Source organism: Dendrobium catenatum, unplaced genomic scaffold (genome assembly GCF_001605985.2).
Source record: "Dendrobium catenatum unplaced genomic scaffold, ASM160598v2 original_scaffold_282093, whole genome shotgun sequence".
NCBI lineage: Eukaryota > Viridiplantae > Streptophyta > Magnoliopsida > Asparagales > Orchidaceae > Dendrobium > Dendrobium catenatum.
Window position 1 is genome coordinate 50,190 of NW_021600483.1, and position 21,260 is coordinate 71,449.

At 32.4% G+C, this 21,260-nt stretch overlaps 1 protein-coding gene across 1 annotated transcript; it reads right to left on the minus strand.

Annotated features, from left to right (window-relative positions):
• Nucleotides 1–18,654: 18,654 nt before the first annotated feature.
• Nucleotides 18,655–19,629, minus strand: LOC110108744. The gene has a single exon (XM_020839506.1). It carries the CDS (start codon nucleotides 19,627–19,629, stop codon nucleotides 18,655–18,657), a length of 975 nt encoding a protein of 324 aa, XP_020695165.1.
• Between the last annotated feature and the right edge of the window lie 1,631 nt (nucleotides 19,630–21,260).

Consider the following 21,260-nt stretch of genomic DNA (forward strand, 5'->3'; position numbering starts at 1 on the left):
ATCTAAGAAACATCCTAAAGATGTTTGGGTGGGATCAAAGGCTTTTGGTTATTTGAAAAAAGTTGAGTTTGAGAAGGTTTCGGATTTTTGTTCTCATTGTAAGATTCATGGCCATGCGATTTTCAATTGCTTTAAATTACATCCTGAGCTTAAAAAATCTACTAAACCTTCGGTTGAGAAGGTTGATTCTCTCGTTAATTCTATTTCTCATAACGTGATGGATAAAGTGGTGCCAAATGCCATTATTGAAAACTAGGTGGATGCTGTGACTAGCTCTGTTATGCCGAAAAACATACGTGATTTGGAGAATAATTTGGAAGGTAAGACTTTGTGCAATGAAAGTGAGAAACTCCCTAATATTTATGTTTCTATTGACTCTATGTTACAAAACTCTACGGATGTTCCTTTAGTCGCCCTAGATACTAACTTAGTTATTAATTTAGATTTTGAGATTAATGAAAATTGTGAAGAAGGGGAATTTATCCCCACGAAAAATAAAAAGGATAAACTGGTGCAAAATTTTGAACGTGGTAGCTCTTTTCCTTTGGATTTAGAAGGCTCTAAATATAAAAAACCTACATAGGATGATTCCATCTTTAAAATTCTAGAGGAGGAGAGCTTTACTAAAGTTAATAACAAAGAAGGGAAAAAAACTAAAGATTCTATATCCTCCACGTCGTTTTGTACTAGAGCTCAAACTAGTGCCAAAGGTTATCATGGTTAGGTCCCTTATTTGGAATGTTAGAGGTATTGGTGGGAAGAATTCAAAAACTAGAGTTAGAAACATTTGTAGGATTCATAACATTCATTTGTTGGGGTTACTTGAGCCTTTGATTGCTATGAATAAACTTGATATTACTGCTTCTAAATTAGGTTTTACTAATAAATTTTCCAACTGCTCTAATAAGATTTGGATTATGTGGAATAATTCTATCAATGTGAATATTCTTGATGATTTAGTTCAAGTTGTGCATGTTCAAATATCTATGTTTAATTTTTTTTGTAATGCATCTTTTGTTTATGCTGCCTGCTCTAGAGTGGGCCGGTTATCCCTTTGGGATCAACTTAATAGTTTTGCTTGTAATATTTATGGGTCGTGGTGTGTTGGAGGTTATTTCAACATTATTTTTAATGCTAGTGAAAGATTGGGAGGTAATCATCCTAATATTAATGCAATGGAGGATTTCAACTCCATGATTACTACTTGTGACTTACATGATATTGGTTTTTTTGGGAATGCTTATACTTGGAGTAGAGGTAACTTGTGGCAAAGACTTGATAGAGTTTTATTTAATAATGATTGGATTGCTAATTTCCATATGACTTATGTAGAGCATTTAAGTATAACTTCTTCTGATCATACCCCTTTACTTTTAACTATCAATACTAACAAAAGTTATGTTCCTACTGGTTTTAAATTTCAAAATATGTGGTTATCTCATCATAATTTCTTTAATGTTATTAAAAGTAATTGGCAAGCCCCTATTTTCCATGTTAGCAACATTTCGGGTATGGCTAAGCTGTGGAACAAGCTTAGTAGGTTGAAATAAGTGTTGAGATGGTGGAACAAAAATGTTTTTAAAAATATTTTTTCTAATATTAAGAATGCTGAATATGAGGTGATGGAGCTTGAAAATGCTAATCTGCTTAACCCCGATAGTTATAACCTTTCTGAGCTCAATAATGCTAAGATTAAACTTTTATTGCTTTACATGATCAGGAAGAGATCTATTGGCAACAAAAAGCTACTATTAAATTCACTGTCGAAGGTGATAGGAACACTAAGTTTTTTCATTCTTTGGCTAACAAGAAAAAAATTACGAACCATATTTTTAAAATATTAAGTGATGATGGTAGGGTCTTGGACGAGGAGGATTCTATTTTAAACTCTGGGGTGGAACATTTTAGAAATATTTTTAATAGCGATTTGAAACAGTCCCCTATTGTTAATCCTCATATTGTCCCTTGTTGTATTTCGGAGAATGATAATTTCTAGCTCACTCTTGCTCCGTCAGAGGTTATGCAGGAGATGAATGGTGATTCTATTGCTGGTCCTGATGGCTTTAATACTAAGTTTTTTGTTAAGACTTGGCATATTACCAAGTGGGATATTATGGATGTTATCTCTGATTTTTTTTTCGGGTAAACCCAACATTAAATTCTTCTCTTCTACTAATATTGTTTTAATTCCTAAGAAGGATGCTACCAATAACTAGAATGACTTTAGACATATTAGTTTATGTTCTTTTTTTAATATGCTTATTTCTAAAATCATTGCCACTAGACTTATTAATATCTTACCTAGAATTATCTCTCAGAACCAAACTGGCTTTGTGAAAGGTAGGAGTATTTTTGCCAATATTTTTCTTGCTCAAGAAATTACGCAAGATATCAATGATAAAGTTAAAGGTGGGAACATTATTTTTAAATTGGACATAACTAAGGCTTATATTAATTTGTGTTGAGATTTTTTATAAAAAAGTGCTGTCTCAATTTGGTTTTAGCCATGGTTTCATTTCTTTGATTAAAAACAATATTGAGCATTGTTACTTTTTTGTTATCATTAATGGTAGGAGTAATGGTTTTTTTAAATCCAGTCAAGGTTTGTGTCAAGGTGATCCTCTTTCCCCTGCTTTGTTCATTATTGCGGTTGACTATTTGTCCAGGGGTTTGGAGGTTCTTTACAAAAGGTATCCTAATTTACTTTATTGCACTATGGGTGGTATTCCTATTACTCACCTTAGTTTTGCCGATGATTTTATTATTTTTGCTAATAGTTCTTTGACTAATATTAAATTTCTTGTCAAGCATTTAAATGATTTTTAGAATATTAGTGGGCTTTTGATTAATAAGAACAAAAGCAAATTTATTGTTTCTAACTCTACTAATCAAGGTAAAATAAATTATATCAAAAGGATTTGTGAGTTTAATTTCTCCTCTTTGCCTATTAAATATTTGGGTACCCCTATTTTCAAGGGGAGAAAAAAAGTATGATTTTTGAGGATATGTTCATGGTTTTTCAAAGCAAAATTGCCAATTGGTCTTCTAATTTTCTTTTTTTGGAGGTAGACTTGTGCTCATTAAACATGTTTTAAATTCTATCCCAATTTTTATTTTTCACACTCTTAATCATGCTCCCTCTATTTTCCTTAGATTGGAAAGAATGATCAATAATTTTTTTTGGGGAGCTAAGAATAATAGGTCTTGTATCCTTTGGTCTTCCTGGTATAAAATGTGTGGCCCTTTTAATGAGGGTGGTTTAGGTTGTAAGAATATTTTGGACATGGTTAGGGTTTTTTCTTATAAAGTTTGGTTTTCCTTTAGATCTAAAGTTAATTTATGGGCTAAATTCATGCATGCTAAGTACTGTAAAGAGGTGCATCCTACTTTGTGTATTTTCAAAAAAAACTGATTCTTTCATTTAGAAAAGTTTATGTTAGATTAGCTAGGAAGTGGATCCTTTTATCCAATGGGTTTAGGGTAAAGGGGATATCTTTTTCTGGAAAGACAATTGGTTAGGGAAGGGATCGATTGACAATATGCTCTCTTCTCATACTCTTATTTCTACTAAGGTCAATTACTATATTGAGAATGGGAATTGGAATGTCAATAAGCTTAGTTATATTTTACGTGATGAGATTTTGAAACAAGTTTTGAGCATCCCTTTGCATATTATTGATGTTGATCGTATTCGTTCTAACAGTTCTAATAATGGTCTTTTTAAAATTAAAAATGTGTGGGATGTGTTTAGTATCAAAAATGAAAGTTCTAGTATTTATGGTGCTATTTGGCATAATAATATTCCTTTGTCTTATTCTATTCTTGCTTGGAGATGTATCAAAGGTTTTTTGCCGGTGGATACTCGTCTTTGGAATAAAGGTTTTTATCTTCCCTCTAAATGGCATTGTTGTTCTAATATTGAAAGTATTAATCATGTTTTCCTCAATGGTAATATTGCTCAAAAAGTGTGGAGGTATTATGCCATGATTGTTAACAAACCTATTCCTGTAACTGATCATGTGCCTGTTAGTAGTGTTCAGTTCTTTTTGACTGATTGGATGTCCATGGTTAAAGGTCATGTTCTTAACTTGTTACCTGTTCTTATTTTGTGGTTCCTTTGGAAAGCACGTAACGAAGCTAAGCATAATGGTTTTAAGATGGATGCCAAAATTATTATCTCTAATATTAATCACAAATTGCTTCAACTATTTGCTTTCAAGCTTATTTCGAGTAAAAATTTTATACACTGTGAAGCTTTGTGTGTTAATCTGGGTATTCCTATTCATGCTGAGGAGCTGATTAGAAGTGAAAGGGTTGTTAGATGGTTTAAACCGATGCCTCCTTTTTTTAAGCTTAATACTGATGGTTCTGTTGATATTTCTTTTGCGGGTTTTTGGGGTATTATTCATGACAACTTTGGCCAAGTGATTGTGGATTATGCGGGCCCTTTATCTCCGTGTAAGATCCTTTTTTCTGAGCTGATGGGTTTAATTAAAAGTCTTTACATTTGTAATAATAGAGGTTTTATTGACATTGAGATTGAGGTGGATTCTTTACTCTTAATTCAAATTATTAAAAATGTGGATGTTTTTTATACTCAGTTCTTTTACATTATTAGAAAAATTCGTATGGCCCTCTCTACTCTTAATTATACAATAAAGCATATTTTTAGAGAGGGCAATACGTGTGCTGATTGCATGGCTAAACTTGGTAGTAGGTTGGAGGAGGATATGGAATTTGGTATTGATAATTTGCCTCATATTTTGAAAGGTTTGGTTAATCTGGACAAGATTGGTCTGCCTTATATTAGATCTGGATGAGTATTGTTCTGTTGGTGAATATGGGGTTTGTTGTGTTAGTTTTTTCTTCAGTGCTGTTTGGTCAGTTGTGTGTCTGGGGTGTTTTATTTTTTTATTTCATTTCTGGGCTTCCTGGGCGTTGGAAGTCTTTATTCTTCGGCTTCTTAAGTTTTTATGTCTTACCTTGGCATCAGTTTTTCTCTTACCTGGATATTAATTTTCCTGTTTTGCGAAGTTTATTTCTGATTATCGGCAGTTGGATGCTGGATTTTGACCCTATGATTAATAAATGGTGGAGCTGGATGTTGGCTGATATTATGGGTTTGATCTCTCTCAAGGTTTGGTTTATTACTATTTGTTGCAATCCTACAAGGGTTTTTGGCTGCTTTGGTGGAGGAGGGTGGTCGTTATGTGGTGTTTAGTTCTCCAGCCAGCTTTGGCTTTAATTTTCTCTTATATTAGTTCTGGTGCTTGCTGGAGGTTGAATAGTCACTCGATTCTTAATTTCTGTTAGAATTAGTTTATTATGAGTACTGATTATATTATTTCAGTGGATATGAGGAAGAAGACTGATCAGGTGTTCAATTGGTTTGGCTAGAATATGCTGGGGCTATCAATGTGTGGCCCTTTTAATGAGGGTGGTTTAGGTTGTAAGAATATTTTGGACATGGTTAGGGCTTTTTCTTATAAACTCTGGTTTTCCTTTCGATCTAAAGTTAATTTATGGGCTAAATTCATGCATGCTAAGTACTGTAAAGAGGTGCATCGTACTTTGTGTATTTTCAAAAAAACTGATTCTTTCATTTAGAAAAGTTTACGTAAGATTAGCTAGGAAGTGGATCCTTTTATCCAATGGGGTTAGGGTAAAGGGGATATCTTTATCTGGAAAGACAATTGGTTAGGGAAGGGATCGATTGACAATATGCTCTCTTCTCATACTCTTATTTCTACTAAGGTCAATTACTATATTGAGAATGGTAATTGGAATGTCAATAAGCTTAGTTATATTTTACCTGATGAGATTTTGAAACACGTTTTGAGCATCCCTTTGCATATTATTGATGTTGATCGTATTCTTTTTAACATTTCTAATAATGGTCTTTTTAAAATTAAAAATGTGTGGGATGTGTTTAGTATCAAAAATGAAAGTTCTAGTATTTATGGTGCTATTTGGCATAACAATATTCCTTTGTCTTATTCTATTTTTGCTTGGAGATATATCAAAGGTTTTTTGCCGGTGGATACTCGTCTTTGGAATAAAGGTTTTTATCTTCCCTCTAAATGCCATTGTTGTTCTAATATTGAAAGTATCAAGTATTTTTTCCTCAATCGTAATATTGCTCAAAAAGTGTGGAGGTATTATGCCATGATTGTTAACAAACCTATTCCTGTAACTGATCCTGTGCCTGTTAGTAGTGTTCAGTCCTTTTTGATTGATTGGATGTCAATGGTTAAAGGTCAAGTTCTTAACTTATTACCTATTCTTATTTTGTGGTTCCTTTGGAAAGCACGTAACGAAGCTAAGCATAATGGTGTTAAGATGGATGCCAAAATTATTATCTCTAATACTAATCACAAATTGCTTCAACTATTTGCTTTCAAGCTTATTTCGAGTAAAAATTTTAGACACTGTGAAGCTTTGTGTGTTAATCTGGGTATTCCTATTCATGCTGAGGAGCTGATTAGAAGTGTAAGGGTTGTTAGATGGTTTAAACCGATGCCGCCTTTTTTTAAGCTTAATACTGATGGTTTTGTTGATATTTCTTTTGCAGGTTTTGGGGGTATTATTCATGACAACTTTGGCCAAGTGATTGTGGCTTATGCGGGCCATTTATCTCCGTGTAAGATCCTTTTTGCTGAGATGATGGGTTTACTTAAAGGTCTTTACATTTGTAATAATAGAGGTTTTATTGAAATTGAGGTTGAGGTGGATGCTTTACTCTTAATTCAAATTATTAAAAATGTGGATGTTTTTTATACTCAGTTTTTACATTATTAGGAAAATTCGTATGGCCCTCTCTACTCTTAATTATACAATAAAGCATGTTTTTAAAGAGGGTAATACGTGTGCTGATTGCCTGGCTAAACTTGGTAGTAGGTTGGAGGAGGATATGGAATTTGGTTTTGATAATTTGCCTCACATTTTAAAAGGTTCGGTTAATCTGGACAAGATTGGTCTGCCTTATATTAGATCTGGATGAGTGTTTTTCTGGTGGTGAATATGGTGTTTGTTGTGGTAGTTTTTTCTTCAGTGCTGTTTGGTCAGTTGTGTGTCTGGGGTGTTTTATTCTTTTATTTCATTTCTGGGCTTCCTGGGCATTGGAAGTCTTTATTCTTCGGCTGCTTAAGTTTTTCTATCTTACCTTGGCATCAGTTTTTCTCTTACCTGGATATTAATTTATCTATTTTGTGGAGTTTATTTCTGATTATCGGCAGTTGGATGCTGGATTTTGACCCTCTGATTAATAAATGGTGGTGCTGGATGTTGGCTGATATTATGGGTTTGATATCTCTCAAGGTTTGGTTTATTACTATTTGTTGCAATCCTACAAGGGTTTTTGGCTGCTTTGGTGGAGGAGGGTGGTCGTTATGTGGTGTTTAGTTCTCCAGCTAGCTTTGGCTTTAATTTATTCTTTTATTAGTTATGGCGCTTGCTGGAGGTTGAATAGTCACTCGATTCTTAATTTCAATGGATTGTATTATTTCAATGGATATGAGGAAGAAGACTGATCATGTGTTCAATTGGTTTGGCTAGAATATGCTGGGGCTATCTTTTGGTTATAGTGCCAGTTGTTATTACAACTATAAGAGTTATTATATTTTCAGTTTTATTTACTATCTATCTAATACAGCTTTTGGGAGAGTTCCTTGCAGGGATAATTATATTCATCTTTTTATTTCTAGAGCTTCAATGATTGCAAGGTACTCCTTTTTTTATTTTTTTTATTTGCTTTTCAATTTTCATCAACAATGTTGCAGGAAGATAGTGCTGAGCGGGATTAATCTGCTCTTCTTTTTTTGGGTGCTGTCTACTCACAGCCCGAGTCTTTATTTATGTCTTTCTTGTAATCTTAGGAAAAGGAATCACCGGCTCTTAGGTTTTCTTTCTAATTTTCTTGTAGCTCTTTTGAGCATTAGCGAGCTGGAGGATCCTTCTAAGGACTGGGTAACCAAATTTTGAAAATTAACACGTAGGCCCCTCTAGGGGTTTTAACCAAACAAAAAAAAAACTATTATTTACAAGAAAGAAAATTTCAGTGGAACGAAATATAAAAACAAAGTATCAAGAGCCAAATTTGATCCAATTAATTCCATATAGATTTGCATTGGCAAAATGGTGTTAGGTGGAAGCTGATATTAGCATGGAAATCTAAGTACTCCAAATGGTCATTAAGAGTTAATTACTGAACTGTACATTGCCCGATGGCTTCTTTATTCATTCCCAACTCCTTGATGTTGATAGCATCCACCTCAGAGCTTACCCTTACCTACTAGAGTTGGTAAAAGTGTTTGCCTTCCAGAAGCTCTCCCTACTCCGCTCAGTTCTATCATTCTATATTTTTGGTTCATTTTATAATTGTTTTATACATATAATATACTATAAGCCACGATATGCACATTTAATCAGAAAAGCTGTTGCTGCAAAAATTATCACTGTGACCTATTGCACAATATATTAGTTGAGAGTTTTGACTTCTAACTAAGAAGTCTCAAATTTAAGTCTTAGACATATGACGTGTGTAAATTTATCTTAATTAACCAAATATCCCCACTCCAAAAAAAAAAAAAACTACTGCACATTACTGTTATTAGAAATGTTTTCAAATACGTGTCATTCTAAAAATAAAGGTAGTAGAAATATCACAGAACTTTTATCATTAATATATATAGTAATGCTATTTTTTTTGGGAGAAATATCATAGAAATGAGGGAGAAAGAGAAAGGGGGATCAATGAGAGTAGAAAAATTTAGTTGAGTTGAACATATTAGTGGATGTGCTTTCTACCTTAAAAGAGCAAAGCATCATTGGCTTAAGCCAAATATATTAGTTGATACATATCAATCAACTCAAATTAAAATTTCATTTAGAGCAGCTTTTCTACTGCTTTGTATTATAACAATATTTTTTATTTGATTATTGCTTTTTGCAATTTTTTAAAAATTTTGTGCTAAAAAGTTACTTTTTATAATAATTAAAAAAAAAATACTCTTCATAGTAACTTTACAATCTTTTTTTTAGAAAAAAATTAGAACAATTCGAAACGGTTCTTTTACTTTTTAAAAATAAAAAGCCCAAATGCTATTATATATATATATTAAAAGCTCAACTGTTATTTCACTTTCAACGAATAGATAAGAATTATTATTACTATAGCAACGTAGATAGGGAGAGAGAGAGAGAGAGAGAGAGAGAGAGAGATCATTTAAATTTTGATTGTGGCATGTACTGTGTGACGCAATGCGGCTACCAACAACAAAGTTCTGCTTCTGAAGTCTCCCTTTTAGTTTAATGTAATCTCCATTACCACGATGTAAACCTCCCCCGAGCTTGGTGGGATGAATCCACCAAGATTACTCTAATTAGGTGAGCCGGTCGAATTTGGCTCAGGTATTCCGGCCAATTGGAATCTTGAGAATTAAAATATATCGATGTAAGTTAGCGCATGTTAGACATCTATTGGTTGGATAACAGCGCAAATTGTTATGGGTCATTCACCTGATTGATTTGGAAGTGGAGCTCAAGCCCTTTAATTTCTAAGTGTGCCTGACTGAACTGTGAAGTGGTCGGGAGTTGTTTGCTGTCATTATCTAATGAATTGATTTAAATGCAGTAATATATTGAGGTTTTGTTTTGTTTTTTTTTTTTTGAAGAAATGCATAGAACAATTTTATTGATAAAATGAAAATATAAGCACTAAGTGATAGCACCCCTTTCGCTTTCCTCCTTTAACAAAGAAACAAAGGAGGAGTGTTATTGAAATCTAAACTATCCCAAATGAAATCATAAGATCGAGCATAGTTAGCACAACAATCAGCTAACTTATTACACTTTCTATTCACAAAAAGCACTTGCTTAAAATTTCTAAGAGTAGATAAATCTTGTGGCTTCAAAAAAACTTCTTTAACATCTTCATTATTCATCACGCCTTTGACATACTTGATTACATTATAATTGTCTCCTTCTATTATGATTTGTTTCACCTCATACATCCATTCTTGAAGAACTCTCCTCAAAGATAGAAGTAACAGTAGCTCCAATTCCAAGCAGTCCTAATGCAAACAGCTAAAGCCAAAAGCAAACTAAAATCTTCCTTAAGAGTCTTTCATCATGCCACCTATTCCAGCCTTATATGAACTCTCTAATGAAGCACCAAAATGAGCTTAATCCACTCGGGGGGAGGAGGATACCAATAAGAAGAAGACAACAACGAGAGCTTGTTGGTACCCCAGTTATCTAAAAATGGATTAAAACGAAAGAGGCAGCAGCAAAGCTGACTAAATTTGTTGCTGTTATAGAGATGCCATCCTCTTTTAATTTCCACCGTGTATGAGCTTGTTTCTGCTTTTCCAAGAAAAAAAGGCAGCATAATAATACAAATTCCATAAAAACGGATTAGAATTTGATAAAACAGACAACTCCCGATAGCTTTCTTTCAGATCAGGAAAAATAGGGACCTTAAATCCCCATCTATTGAGCATATTTATCACTTGAGAGAGATACACACAACTGACTACAATATGTTCAGAATTTTTAATAGCTTTGCATCCCCTCGGACACCCATTGAAGTCCAGCAGTCTTAATACATCAAGAACTCATTTGAGGGGATTGCATTTGGATTTAGTCTCCACCAGAATAATTCTACACAAGGTCTAAGTTGTAACATTTTCATCCATCTCCAATTCTTATCTTCAACATCATTATCAATGAGTTTCTTCGAAACCAGAGCTGTTATAGATTTACCTGAGCATTTCTACATCACCAATTGATCACTTTGCAATTATGAATGGATTGGAACAAATCTAATTACCTCCACCAAATCTGGATCAAAGAATTGATTCAGTTTGGATACATTCCATTCATCTTTCTGGATAAAATCCATAAGACATTTGCTTTCCTGATTCAAATCTACAACGAAAGTGGGCCATCGATTAATGCTCTTATCTAAAACACAAATGTCTTTACTTGTATTTATACAGCTGCCATTCGAGACCTTCCATCTCATAATTTGTTATAGAAATTTTGCCCCATTAGTTAATATCTTCCAAGTAGGAGAGACATATCTTCTAACTTCTGAATTCCAAATATCCTTCCCATATTTTGTCATCAAGATCCTGTTGAGAAGAGAAGAAGGATTTGTAAAAAAATTCCAAGAAAATTTTGCCCTCAGTAGTCCCACTTTAACAGCTGCTGACTAAACTCCTTGGCCACCTTTTTTTTTGTTTTGCATAAAATTCCATATTAAGGTTTTGTTTGGGATAGCTTTTTTCCTATTTATTACAAAAAATTTTAGCACAAAAATTAAAATTTTTATATTATAAAGCAACTTTAAGAAGCAGTAAGAAAGCCATTTAAATTTAATTTTTTTACTAAAAACTATTTTAAGAAACAATAAAAGAGCCATCCCAAATGAAACCTAAGACTCTCTCTCTTTCTCTCTCTCTCTCTCTCCATATATATATATATATATATATATATATATTATTGCATTAAAATATTGATGATGATAGAAAAAGTGATTGGCTTCTTATAATGAAGATTCAACACATGTGTAGATAAAAGGAGTAATGAGAGATATTAGAAGTTTTAATATGAAAATTTTCGAAAAGAAAAAATATATACAAGGTATTACTGAGCTTAATTGAATCTCAACTAAAATGAAATCATTAACTTATCCTCAGTTACAAATGATGTCTTATCTAATGAATGAGAAAAATAATAATATAGCATAATACTCATACAATGAATAGCATGTGATCTATAATAGAAGTTGGAAGTGTTATATGGCATAAGAGTTATCCTAAAGAGATCATTTACTATTTGTTTGGTAGTACATTTTCTAGGAGGGAGTCTAAAGACCAAGAAATCTTACATAAATATTGGTGCTAATCTTAGAAGTTAGAGTTTGTGTCATTAATATACATCAGTTTTGTGGGACATAGTAGGCATTGACATTATTTGTGATAGTGACATCAAGTAAAGAATTCATTAGATATTAAAGTAGATGGGCGATAATGGTAAGAGGATTGAGTTGAGCAATATTATAGGGGAATGGTGATTAGAGGATCATAGTTGGATGATGGTGGTTTGAGGATACTAGTTAATTAATGATGGCCAGAGAATGATAATCCATTGATGGTATCTTGGGGATCATAGTTGGGTGATAATAGTTGAGGATTATAGTCTATAATGGTAGTCAAAGGGTTGATGTCATGTGATGGTTTAGATCATAGCCTTATGATAATGATGAGTGATCATAGTCAGACAATTGTGATAGAACGACCATATTAAGGTGATGGTGGTTGGAGGACCATAGTTGAGTGATGGTGGATATAGGATCAAAGTTGGGCGATAGTGGTTGGAAGATTATAGTCATATAAAAGTGGTATGAGGATTATAGTTGGGTGATGCTGGTTGGAGAACCATAGTTGAGTGATTGTGATCAGAGAGTTATAGTCGGGTGATGATATTTATAGAATCATTGATGATCAATTATTATTGGATGATCATAGCCAAGTGGTGGTAGTTAGATGATCGAAGTTGGGTGATGATAAAGGAGGATTGAAGTTTCCTGATGTTTGTAATAATACTGTAGTTGAGCAACTAATAGTAAAAATAGTTGATGGTGGAATCTAATTGTACAAAATAAGATTAAAAATAAGAAGATTTGTTATAAAAAAATTATTTAGTTGTAAAAACTCTAATGATTGGGAAAGATATAAAGAGGCACATAAGGAATCTAAGAAAGCAATTTGCAATGCAAAGACATTAGCTTTTATTTATTTATTAATAGATTAGATACTAAGAAGGGAGAAAGATATATGTATAAATTAGCAAAACAAAGAGATTGGAGTAGTAAGGATTTAGTTCAAGTGAAGTGTATTAAAGATAAAGATAAAAAAATATTTTTCGTAGAAAATTATATTCAACAAAGGTGGATGAGATATTTTGCTAAACATTTTAATGAAGAATGTGAACATACGATTGACTATAGTAACCTTATCACCCAAAATGAAAATAAAGATTTATATTTTTATTAGTGTATTAATAAAACCAAAGTTAGAGAGGCTTTAAAGAAAATGAAGTGTGGAGCTATTGGACCTAATGATATTCTAATAGAGGTGTAGAAATGTTTAGGAGATAATAGACTTTATTGGCTTACTAAACTTTTTAATACAATTTTGAAGACTAAAAAGATACCAGATGAGTGGAGAATGATTATGTTAATTCCTATTTTTAGGAATAAAGGTGATGCACAAGATTGTGTGAATTATAGAGGAATTAAGTTAATGTGACATACTTTAAAACTATGGGAACTAGTTATAGAGCATAGGTTGTGGCGTGATACTAATGTTTATCAAAAATTAATATGAATTCATGCAAGGTAGGTTGACTATGGAAGACATAAATTTATTAAGAGGTTAGATGGAGAAATATAGAGAAAATAAAAAGGTTCTACGTATGATATTTACTGATTTTGAAAAGGTATATGATAAAGTTCTGAGAGAAGTGCTATGGAGAATTCCTGAAAAGAAAGGTGTTAATAATGCTTATATTCAAATCATTAAAGATATGTGTGCAAGAGCTATTACTTGTGTTCAAATACAAGGTGGTTTGACCAAGTATTTACCTATTTTGGTTGGGTTACAACAAGGATCAGCCATATGCTGATATCTTTTTGCTTTAGTCATGGATGTTCTCACTAGACATTTGCAAGAGGATTCACCTTGGTGTATGCTTTTTGTTTTTGATATTCTTTTTGCTAATAAAACTAGAGAGGGAGTTGAAGGTAAACTTGAATTATGGATGTCAACCTTAGAGTCTAATGGTTTTCGATTGAGTAGATCAAAAACAGAATATATGGAGTGTAATTTTAGTAGCAATAGTCCTAGTGAGGGGATTGTGACTTTGGGCGATCAAGTCATTAATAAGAGTATGTGTTTTATATATCTTGGATTTATTGTTTAAAGTGATGATGAAGAGATGGGGATATTATCAGCATAATTCAAGTTGGATGGTTGAAGTGGAGGAATATATTGGGCTTGTTGTGTGATAAAAGAGTAGCCCTCAAACTTAAGAAAAAAATTTATAAGATGGTGGTGAGACCTATAATGCTTTGTGGTGCCAAATGTTGGCTATTAAAAGAGAAGTATAATACTAAGTTAAGTGTGGCAGAGATGATGATGCTTAGGTGGATGAGTGGCTTTACCCTTAGAGGTACGATACAAAATGAGCATATACATGAAAAGGTTGGAGTAGCTGTAGTAAAAGATAAATTTAGAGATAGTAGCCTTAGATGGTTTGGTCACATAAAATGGCGGCCTTCGAATGACCAAGTTAGGAAAGTAGTGGTATTAGATTTGAGTTATATTAAGAAAGGAAAAGGCAGACCTAAAAAGACTTGGTTAGAAAATATTAGAACTAATCTTTCTCAATTAAATTTAAATGAGAATTTGACTTTTAATAGGACATACTGGAGAAAAAAGATTCATGTTGCTGACCCCATATAGTGGGATAAAGGCTTGATGTTGTTTGGTGATCAGATGAACTAGTTGGGTGATGATGTTTAGAGGACCATACTCATACGTTGGTGATTAGAGTATCATAGTTGGGTGATGGTTATTAGAGGATAACAGTTGGGTGATATTAGTTTATGGTTGTTGTTAGATGATGATGGTTCAAAGATTATAATTAGGTAATGGTGGTGGAGGATTATAGTCGAGTGATGATGTTTAGAGTACCATGATTAAGCAATATTATTCATAAAATTACAATTAAGTGATCATAGTTGGGTAATAAACATCAAGGAATAGAGTTAAGTGATGGTAGTAGGTGGATCATAGTCTGAAAACGGTGGTTAAAGAACCTTACTGAGCCAATGTGGGTTAGATGATTGTAGTTGTGAGATACTGATTAGTTTATTGTAGTTGAGTGCTCCTAGTCAGATGACCTTGGTTGGGAAATAATTATTTGATTACTTTGGTTTGGTGATTTTATTCGAAGGATCAAAGTTGGGTGATGATGATAAAAAGATTGTTATAAAAAAATGGTTGGAGGATAATAGTTGGATAATAATGGTTGAATGATTATAAATGAGTGATCTTTATTAGATGGAGATGGTGGCAAACATGAGATGATTGATAATAATAGTTATGCTAGGTACATTGGTAACCATTAGTCAGTGGTTTGATGGTGGAAATTAGTCTATTGTCTAATGACAGTGGTTGGGTGGTGTATAAAAGTGCTAGTTAAGTGATGGTCCTAAAATGGTGTAAATGATGGAGCTCTAAGATTCTTCAAGCCTTTAAGCTCTTTAAAATCTCAAGCCAAGGTCTAAAGCTTCCCCTTCATATAGAGAGTGGGGCCAATTTATAGCTTTTTGAGAGTGACATCTACCATTAATTTATCCAAAATATGGTACTCTCTATTAGATGAACAATATTAGTTTTCTTGATCATAAAATATTTCTTTTAGCATTTATGTTCCATAATTATGTACAAAATAGAAATTTTTTGGATCATTTGATTATTCTCATTGAAATGCTTGATTTGAATATAAGCATATAAGATTTAAAGTTTATTGGTGCACCAATTAATGTCCCAAAGTTTTAACTATACTTCATGTTCTTAATCCAAGCTCTTTAATTATACTTCAAGTGTTAATAGCTTCATCTCATTGAGATGTTTGATTCAACTATAATCTTGTTGATATCAAACATTATATGGATTTCAATTTAATTATGGAAGTTTCTATCTAAAATATGATTCTGATTTTATGGCTAGGCTCCAATCTCCCTGTTAAAGTATTGTTGCATATCCTCATTAAAAAAAAGTAATATTTATTGGAAAAAAATTTTATAGTCCATACATTCAAGCTTTGGTATTCCCTTGAAAAATTTGTTGGTTGTCCTCATCGGAAAAACTAAATTTGAAGGAGATTAAAACTTCTAGTGCTTCTGATGAGGCTTTAATCTTTTGTTGAAAGTCCCAAAAAATCTTATTGTTACTACCCACACCTTTCTAGAAAAACTTGTTAAGGATAATGTCAATTCTTTTGCTCCCCAGCTTAGTAGGAAGTAAAGTTTGAAAAGAGTAGATAGGGCATGAAGAAAGAACACATCTAATTAGCATAAGTCTAACCCCAAAGCTCAAAAAGCAAGAATCCCGAGATTGCAATTTATTTTGAATAGAAGTAATTAATTCATCATATAAGAACGATCTCTTTCTACCTTTATATAAAGTCGTGTCAAGATACTTAATAGGTAAATGACCATGCATAAAACCAGTTTGATCTTTAATAGCCAAGATACAGTTACCTTTCATATTTTTAGGAACCATGAAAGAGCATTTATGATTATTTAAAGACAAACCATTGATAGAATGAAAATAATGAAAAAAGTCCATCATTTTCTTAACCATTACAAGAAGCATTTATAAAAATGATAAAGTCATCAGAAAAACACATATGAGATATAGGGAAGCCACCCCTAGTGCGAAAAAACAAATGGGGATTATTTTCAAACATGTTAGCAATGCAACAAGAAAGATAATCCACCGCGATAATAAACAAGGCAGTGGACAAAGGGTCACCTTGCCTTAAACCCTAAGAAGATTGAAAGAAACCACGGCTCTTGCCATTAAAAATCAAAGCGAAAAAAGAACCTTCAATGCAATTTCTAATAATATTAATAAAAGTGAAATTAAAGTAAAATAATTGTAAAATATTATAAATGAATTGCCAACTAATGTTGTCATAAGCTTTAGAGATATCCAACTTAAGAATAGAATTACCACCTCTAACCTTGATATCCAAATCATGACACAATTCCCGAGCCAGCAAAATATTGTCAAAGATGGATCGACCTTTATCAAAACCCATTTGAAACGGAGAAATAATCTTAGGAAGAACAGAAGACAAACAGGACATAATAATTTTAGAAAGCAATTGATTGAAAAAAGTACACAAGCAGATAGGTCTAAAATCATTCCAATTAGTAGCATTATTCATCTTAGGAATAAGCATAATAGAGGTAGAAGAAAAAAAATTAGGCATAAAATTACCAGCAAAAAAATCTAAAACTGCAGCAAAAAGATTATCTTTTATATTATTCCACAATTTTTGAAAAAAAATAGTGGTAAAATCATCAGGACCAGCCACAGAGTTAACATTCATATTAAAAACAATATTCTTTAATTCCTCAATGCTAGGAATACCAAAAAGGATCTCATTATCCTCAGCAAAAATGAGAGAGTGGATGATATCAGGGTTATTGATGTTACCCGTATTAAACACTTTGTTGAGGCTATCCTGAAAATGGTTAACCGCGAAGATGGCAATCTCCTCCACCTCATCAATAACAATACCATCATCGAGTAATTTTATGAATTGAGCTTAAAGCACATTTCCTTTTAACCAATGCATGAAAGTATTTGGTATTATTATCCCCTTCTAACAAATGCTTAGCCATAGCCTTTTGTTTCCAATAGGTTTCTTCTTGGGCATGAAGTTTAAATAAATTAGCCTTAGCCTCTCTAAGAGAAATAAAATTGGCATGAGTGGGAGAGCTAAGACAGTCCATCTAAATAGTATTAACCTTCTCTTCAGCAGATAAAATATTAGTAAAAATATTTTTAAAAACATTATGGTTCCACCAATTTAAAAGTTGCTTGAGTTTTTTTAATTTAAACCAAAGTCTATTCATACCCATAATAGAATTATTAGGATGCAAATCATCTTTCTAATTCATATGAACAACAATGAAAAAGGAATCATGTTTAAGCCACATATTTTGAAAACAAAATTAAGGAAAAGCATAAACATGTCTAATATTAATAGCAAACAGTAAAAGAGAATGATCAGAAAGAGTACGACTAAGATGCTCAAACAAAATGGAGCTAAAAGAATTAATCCAATGATCATTAAATAAAATGTGATCCAATCTTTGCCAAACTGACCTATATTCCAAGTGAACTGGTTACCAGAAAAACCAATGTCAATGAGATTGCAATCCATAATCATATTATTAAAATCATCCATAGAATACAAATTAGGATTGGAACCCCCAGATCTCTCAGATGGATTAGAGATAGTATTAAAATCACCTCCAACCATCCATGGGCTACTACACATAAATTGGAAATCAGTTAATTGCTCCCAAATAATTTTTCTAATACCACGAGAGGAAGCCGCATAAGTGAAAGAAGCACAACACTTAACATTAGACACTTCAATACTACAATGTAAAACTTGAGTGAAATTACCAAGAATATCAATTTTAACTTGTTCTTTCCAAAAAATTCAAATCTTATTAGCACAATTAGCCATAACATTGTTAAAACCAAAAAATCTAGCAGTGGTAGATAAATTGGAGACATTAACAAGGGGTTCAATTAAAGCTAAAATAGAAATATTATGAATACGGGAAAGATTCTTAACCCGCAAATGAGAAGAAGCACACCGAATACCTCTAACATTCCAAATAATAGACTTAAACATAAAAGCAAAATTAACGAGTAGATTATGAATGGGCATTTTTACCTGACTGTAAAATAAGGTTTAACTTTTCCTACCACGTTTACCTTGAGCTTTCATAAAGCTAAAATCATTATCATCTTTAGCATAACATTTGGTAGAAACTTATAATTCCTCATTATCAGTAAAAGCATCAGAATCAAAGTGAGAAGAAGAAGGGGACTTACAGTCAGTATCCTTTCTCTTACCCAAATGAGGAAGCTCATCTTCCTCCAACGCTTCATCACAGTCAATCACCATATTCAACACTAAGCCAAGATCAACAATTTTTGTTTCCACCAAAACGTGCTCAGTATGACCCACATTACTGTTACTATTAGTTAGGCCAATAACCACAGCATCATCATGCTTGAGAACAAAGCAGCCAAGTTCATCAACAATGATAGATTTATTAGAATTCAAATCAAAATTTATAATAGGTAAAGTAGGAATAATATTATTTTTAGAAGAAGAATCATTTAAATCATAATTAACCACTAAATCAACATCATTATTTGACTGAGGCAATAAAGTAGTAAGTTCAGGGTGATCAGTAGGAATATTCTCCAGAATGATCGTAACCAAAGGAGGGGAAAGGTTAGACTGAACATTTCCAGGAACAGCAACCGCATTGATTGGCTCATAATCAGACCTAGCATTCAGTCCTTCCACAGACTGCAAAATTTCATTATCATCCTTAGCTTGAGATTGTTTAGGAACATATTTTTCTTTACGAAGGTGGGGATGTAATCTAAAACAATCTTTAAAACCAAGTCCATGCATTTTACAGTGCGAACGAAAAATTAATAAATTCTCAAACTCCACTTTTTGAAAATACCCGTTAAGTTCAAAACCCAACCAAACCTCACCCGGGTGCTTCTTTGAAACATCAAGTTCCACAAGGACTCTAGCTATGGATGGTTGAGTTATAGAAGCAGTGGCCTCATCAGTTTGAAAAGGTCTATCAAAGATAGAAGCAAGTCTGAATAAAACTTGCGAGTTACAGAAATGCAGTCTCAGATTCATAAAAGAAATCCAAACTGGAGCAATGGGAGATTCTTCCCAAACATCAAAGTTAGGCGTCCACTTAAGGAGACGCATTTGACACCCTTAGATATAGTAAGACCTCCGAGAAAAAATATGACTATAATCGAGATCATTCATCAGCTGAATCGCTACGTGCCTTAGATCCAGGAAGCTAAAATGAAAAGCTCTAAATAATTTCAAGCTAACAAAAAATTTTATAATGACGTCAAGATTCGGACGGTGCAGCAAAAATTTACCCACTAGGGTTAGGGCAAATAGAGCAGCAAGTTGTGACACAACAGTGTCATCAAACAAGAGCGCCAAACATCCTTTGAAAGACATGTGCACAAATTGAAGCTAAAAAGTAGACGAGGAAGAACACGAGAGTACATCCTTAAAAGAACGGTAAAACGTATTTGACGGGATAGATGAAGACAACGTCGTCATCTCTCGAAATAAAACTGCAAGAAAACCTCAAACGAAAAGCATGAAGGAACAAAATCCAAGCCAACAACAAAAAGAATGAACAAAATCCAAACCAGAATGCCGGAGAAGCAAAAAAATCAGAGATCTGAAAGGAACCCAAAATAGCATCGAAATCGCCTGGGAGAGCAGAGAGGAGCGCAACGGTCGACTTGAAAGTGCCAAACAATTATGTATATGAAATTATATTCTTATAAACCACAATCTATCAAACAATATCTCTTTTTTTTTTTTTCTTTAAAATTATAGAACTACCACTTTTTTGTTATTATCCCTTAGATATAGCCGTATTAAACCTCTTTTAATTTGGATTCAGTTGAAAAAAAAATTATAAAATTATAAATAAAAATATTATTAATTTTATTTCCTTTAAAAAAAATCAAATTAGGCATTTAATCAGAAGATGTATAAAATTTACTTCTCAAAAGTTCTTGCATGGTTGAACTATATTAAAGAAATTTAGTAATTATTTAAATGATATAATATTTTTAAAAAAGAAGAAATTAATTGATAAAATAATAAAAAATCATGAAATATTAGATATGTACAATAAATAAGCCAAATAAAATTATTAAACAGTACAATAATATCATTTTTTTTATTTTCAACTTTTTGTTAGAAAACCAGAACATCGACATACAAATTTGATAAAACTAAAGCCCGAAACTATCAAATTTATTATAAATATTTTAGTCTTATGCTAAAGTTATATATATATAATGAATTTATCTAAATGTTTTATATTATTTAGTTAAAAATAATTTATAATCAATATGCAAAAAAAAAAATTTTCATTCTACAATATATTTTATATAAGTATATTAAGTCTTCACTACAGACCAATCTAGGAATTATATTTCAAATCGCTTTGAACCTTTTTCTTTTAGAATTTGGAGCAAGTGGGTTAGGTTAAATACATTTGTTAATGAGTAATATAACTACTTAACATTTGGAGTACAACAAGAAGATATAAACAACTACTAGCTTACAATAAAATATATTTAAAAATGACATTAACCAAATTTATGATCATATAGCGTTTTTAATTAATTTCATTGTGGCGATACCTAACTATATGTTTCTAGTAGATATGGCAATATCCAAGAAAGCTAGTTGGTGCATATTTATAGGGCAATGCGATCAACAAGTAGGTGAGATGCTTTTAGCTATATGGCTCATAGAAACAACAACTACATTATGCCATTTATATGATGTTGACATGC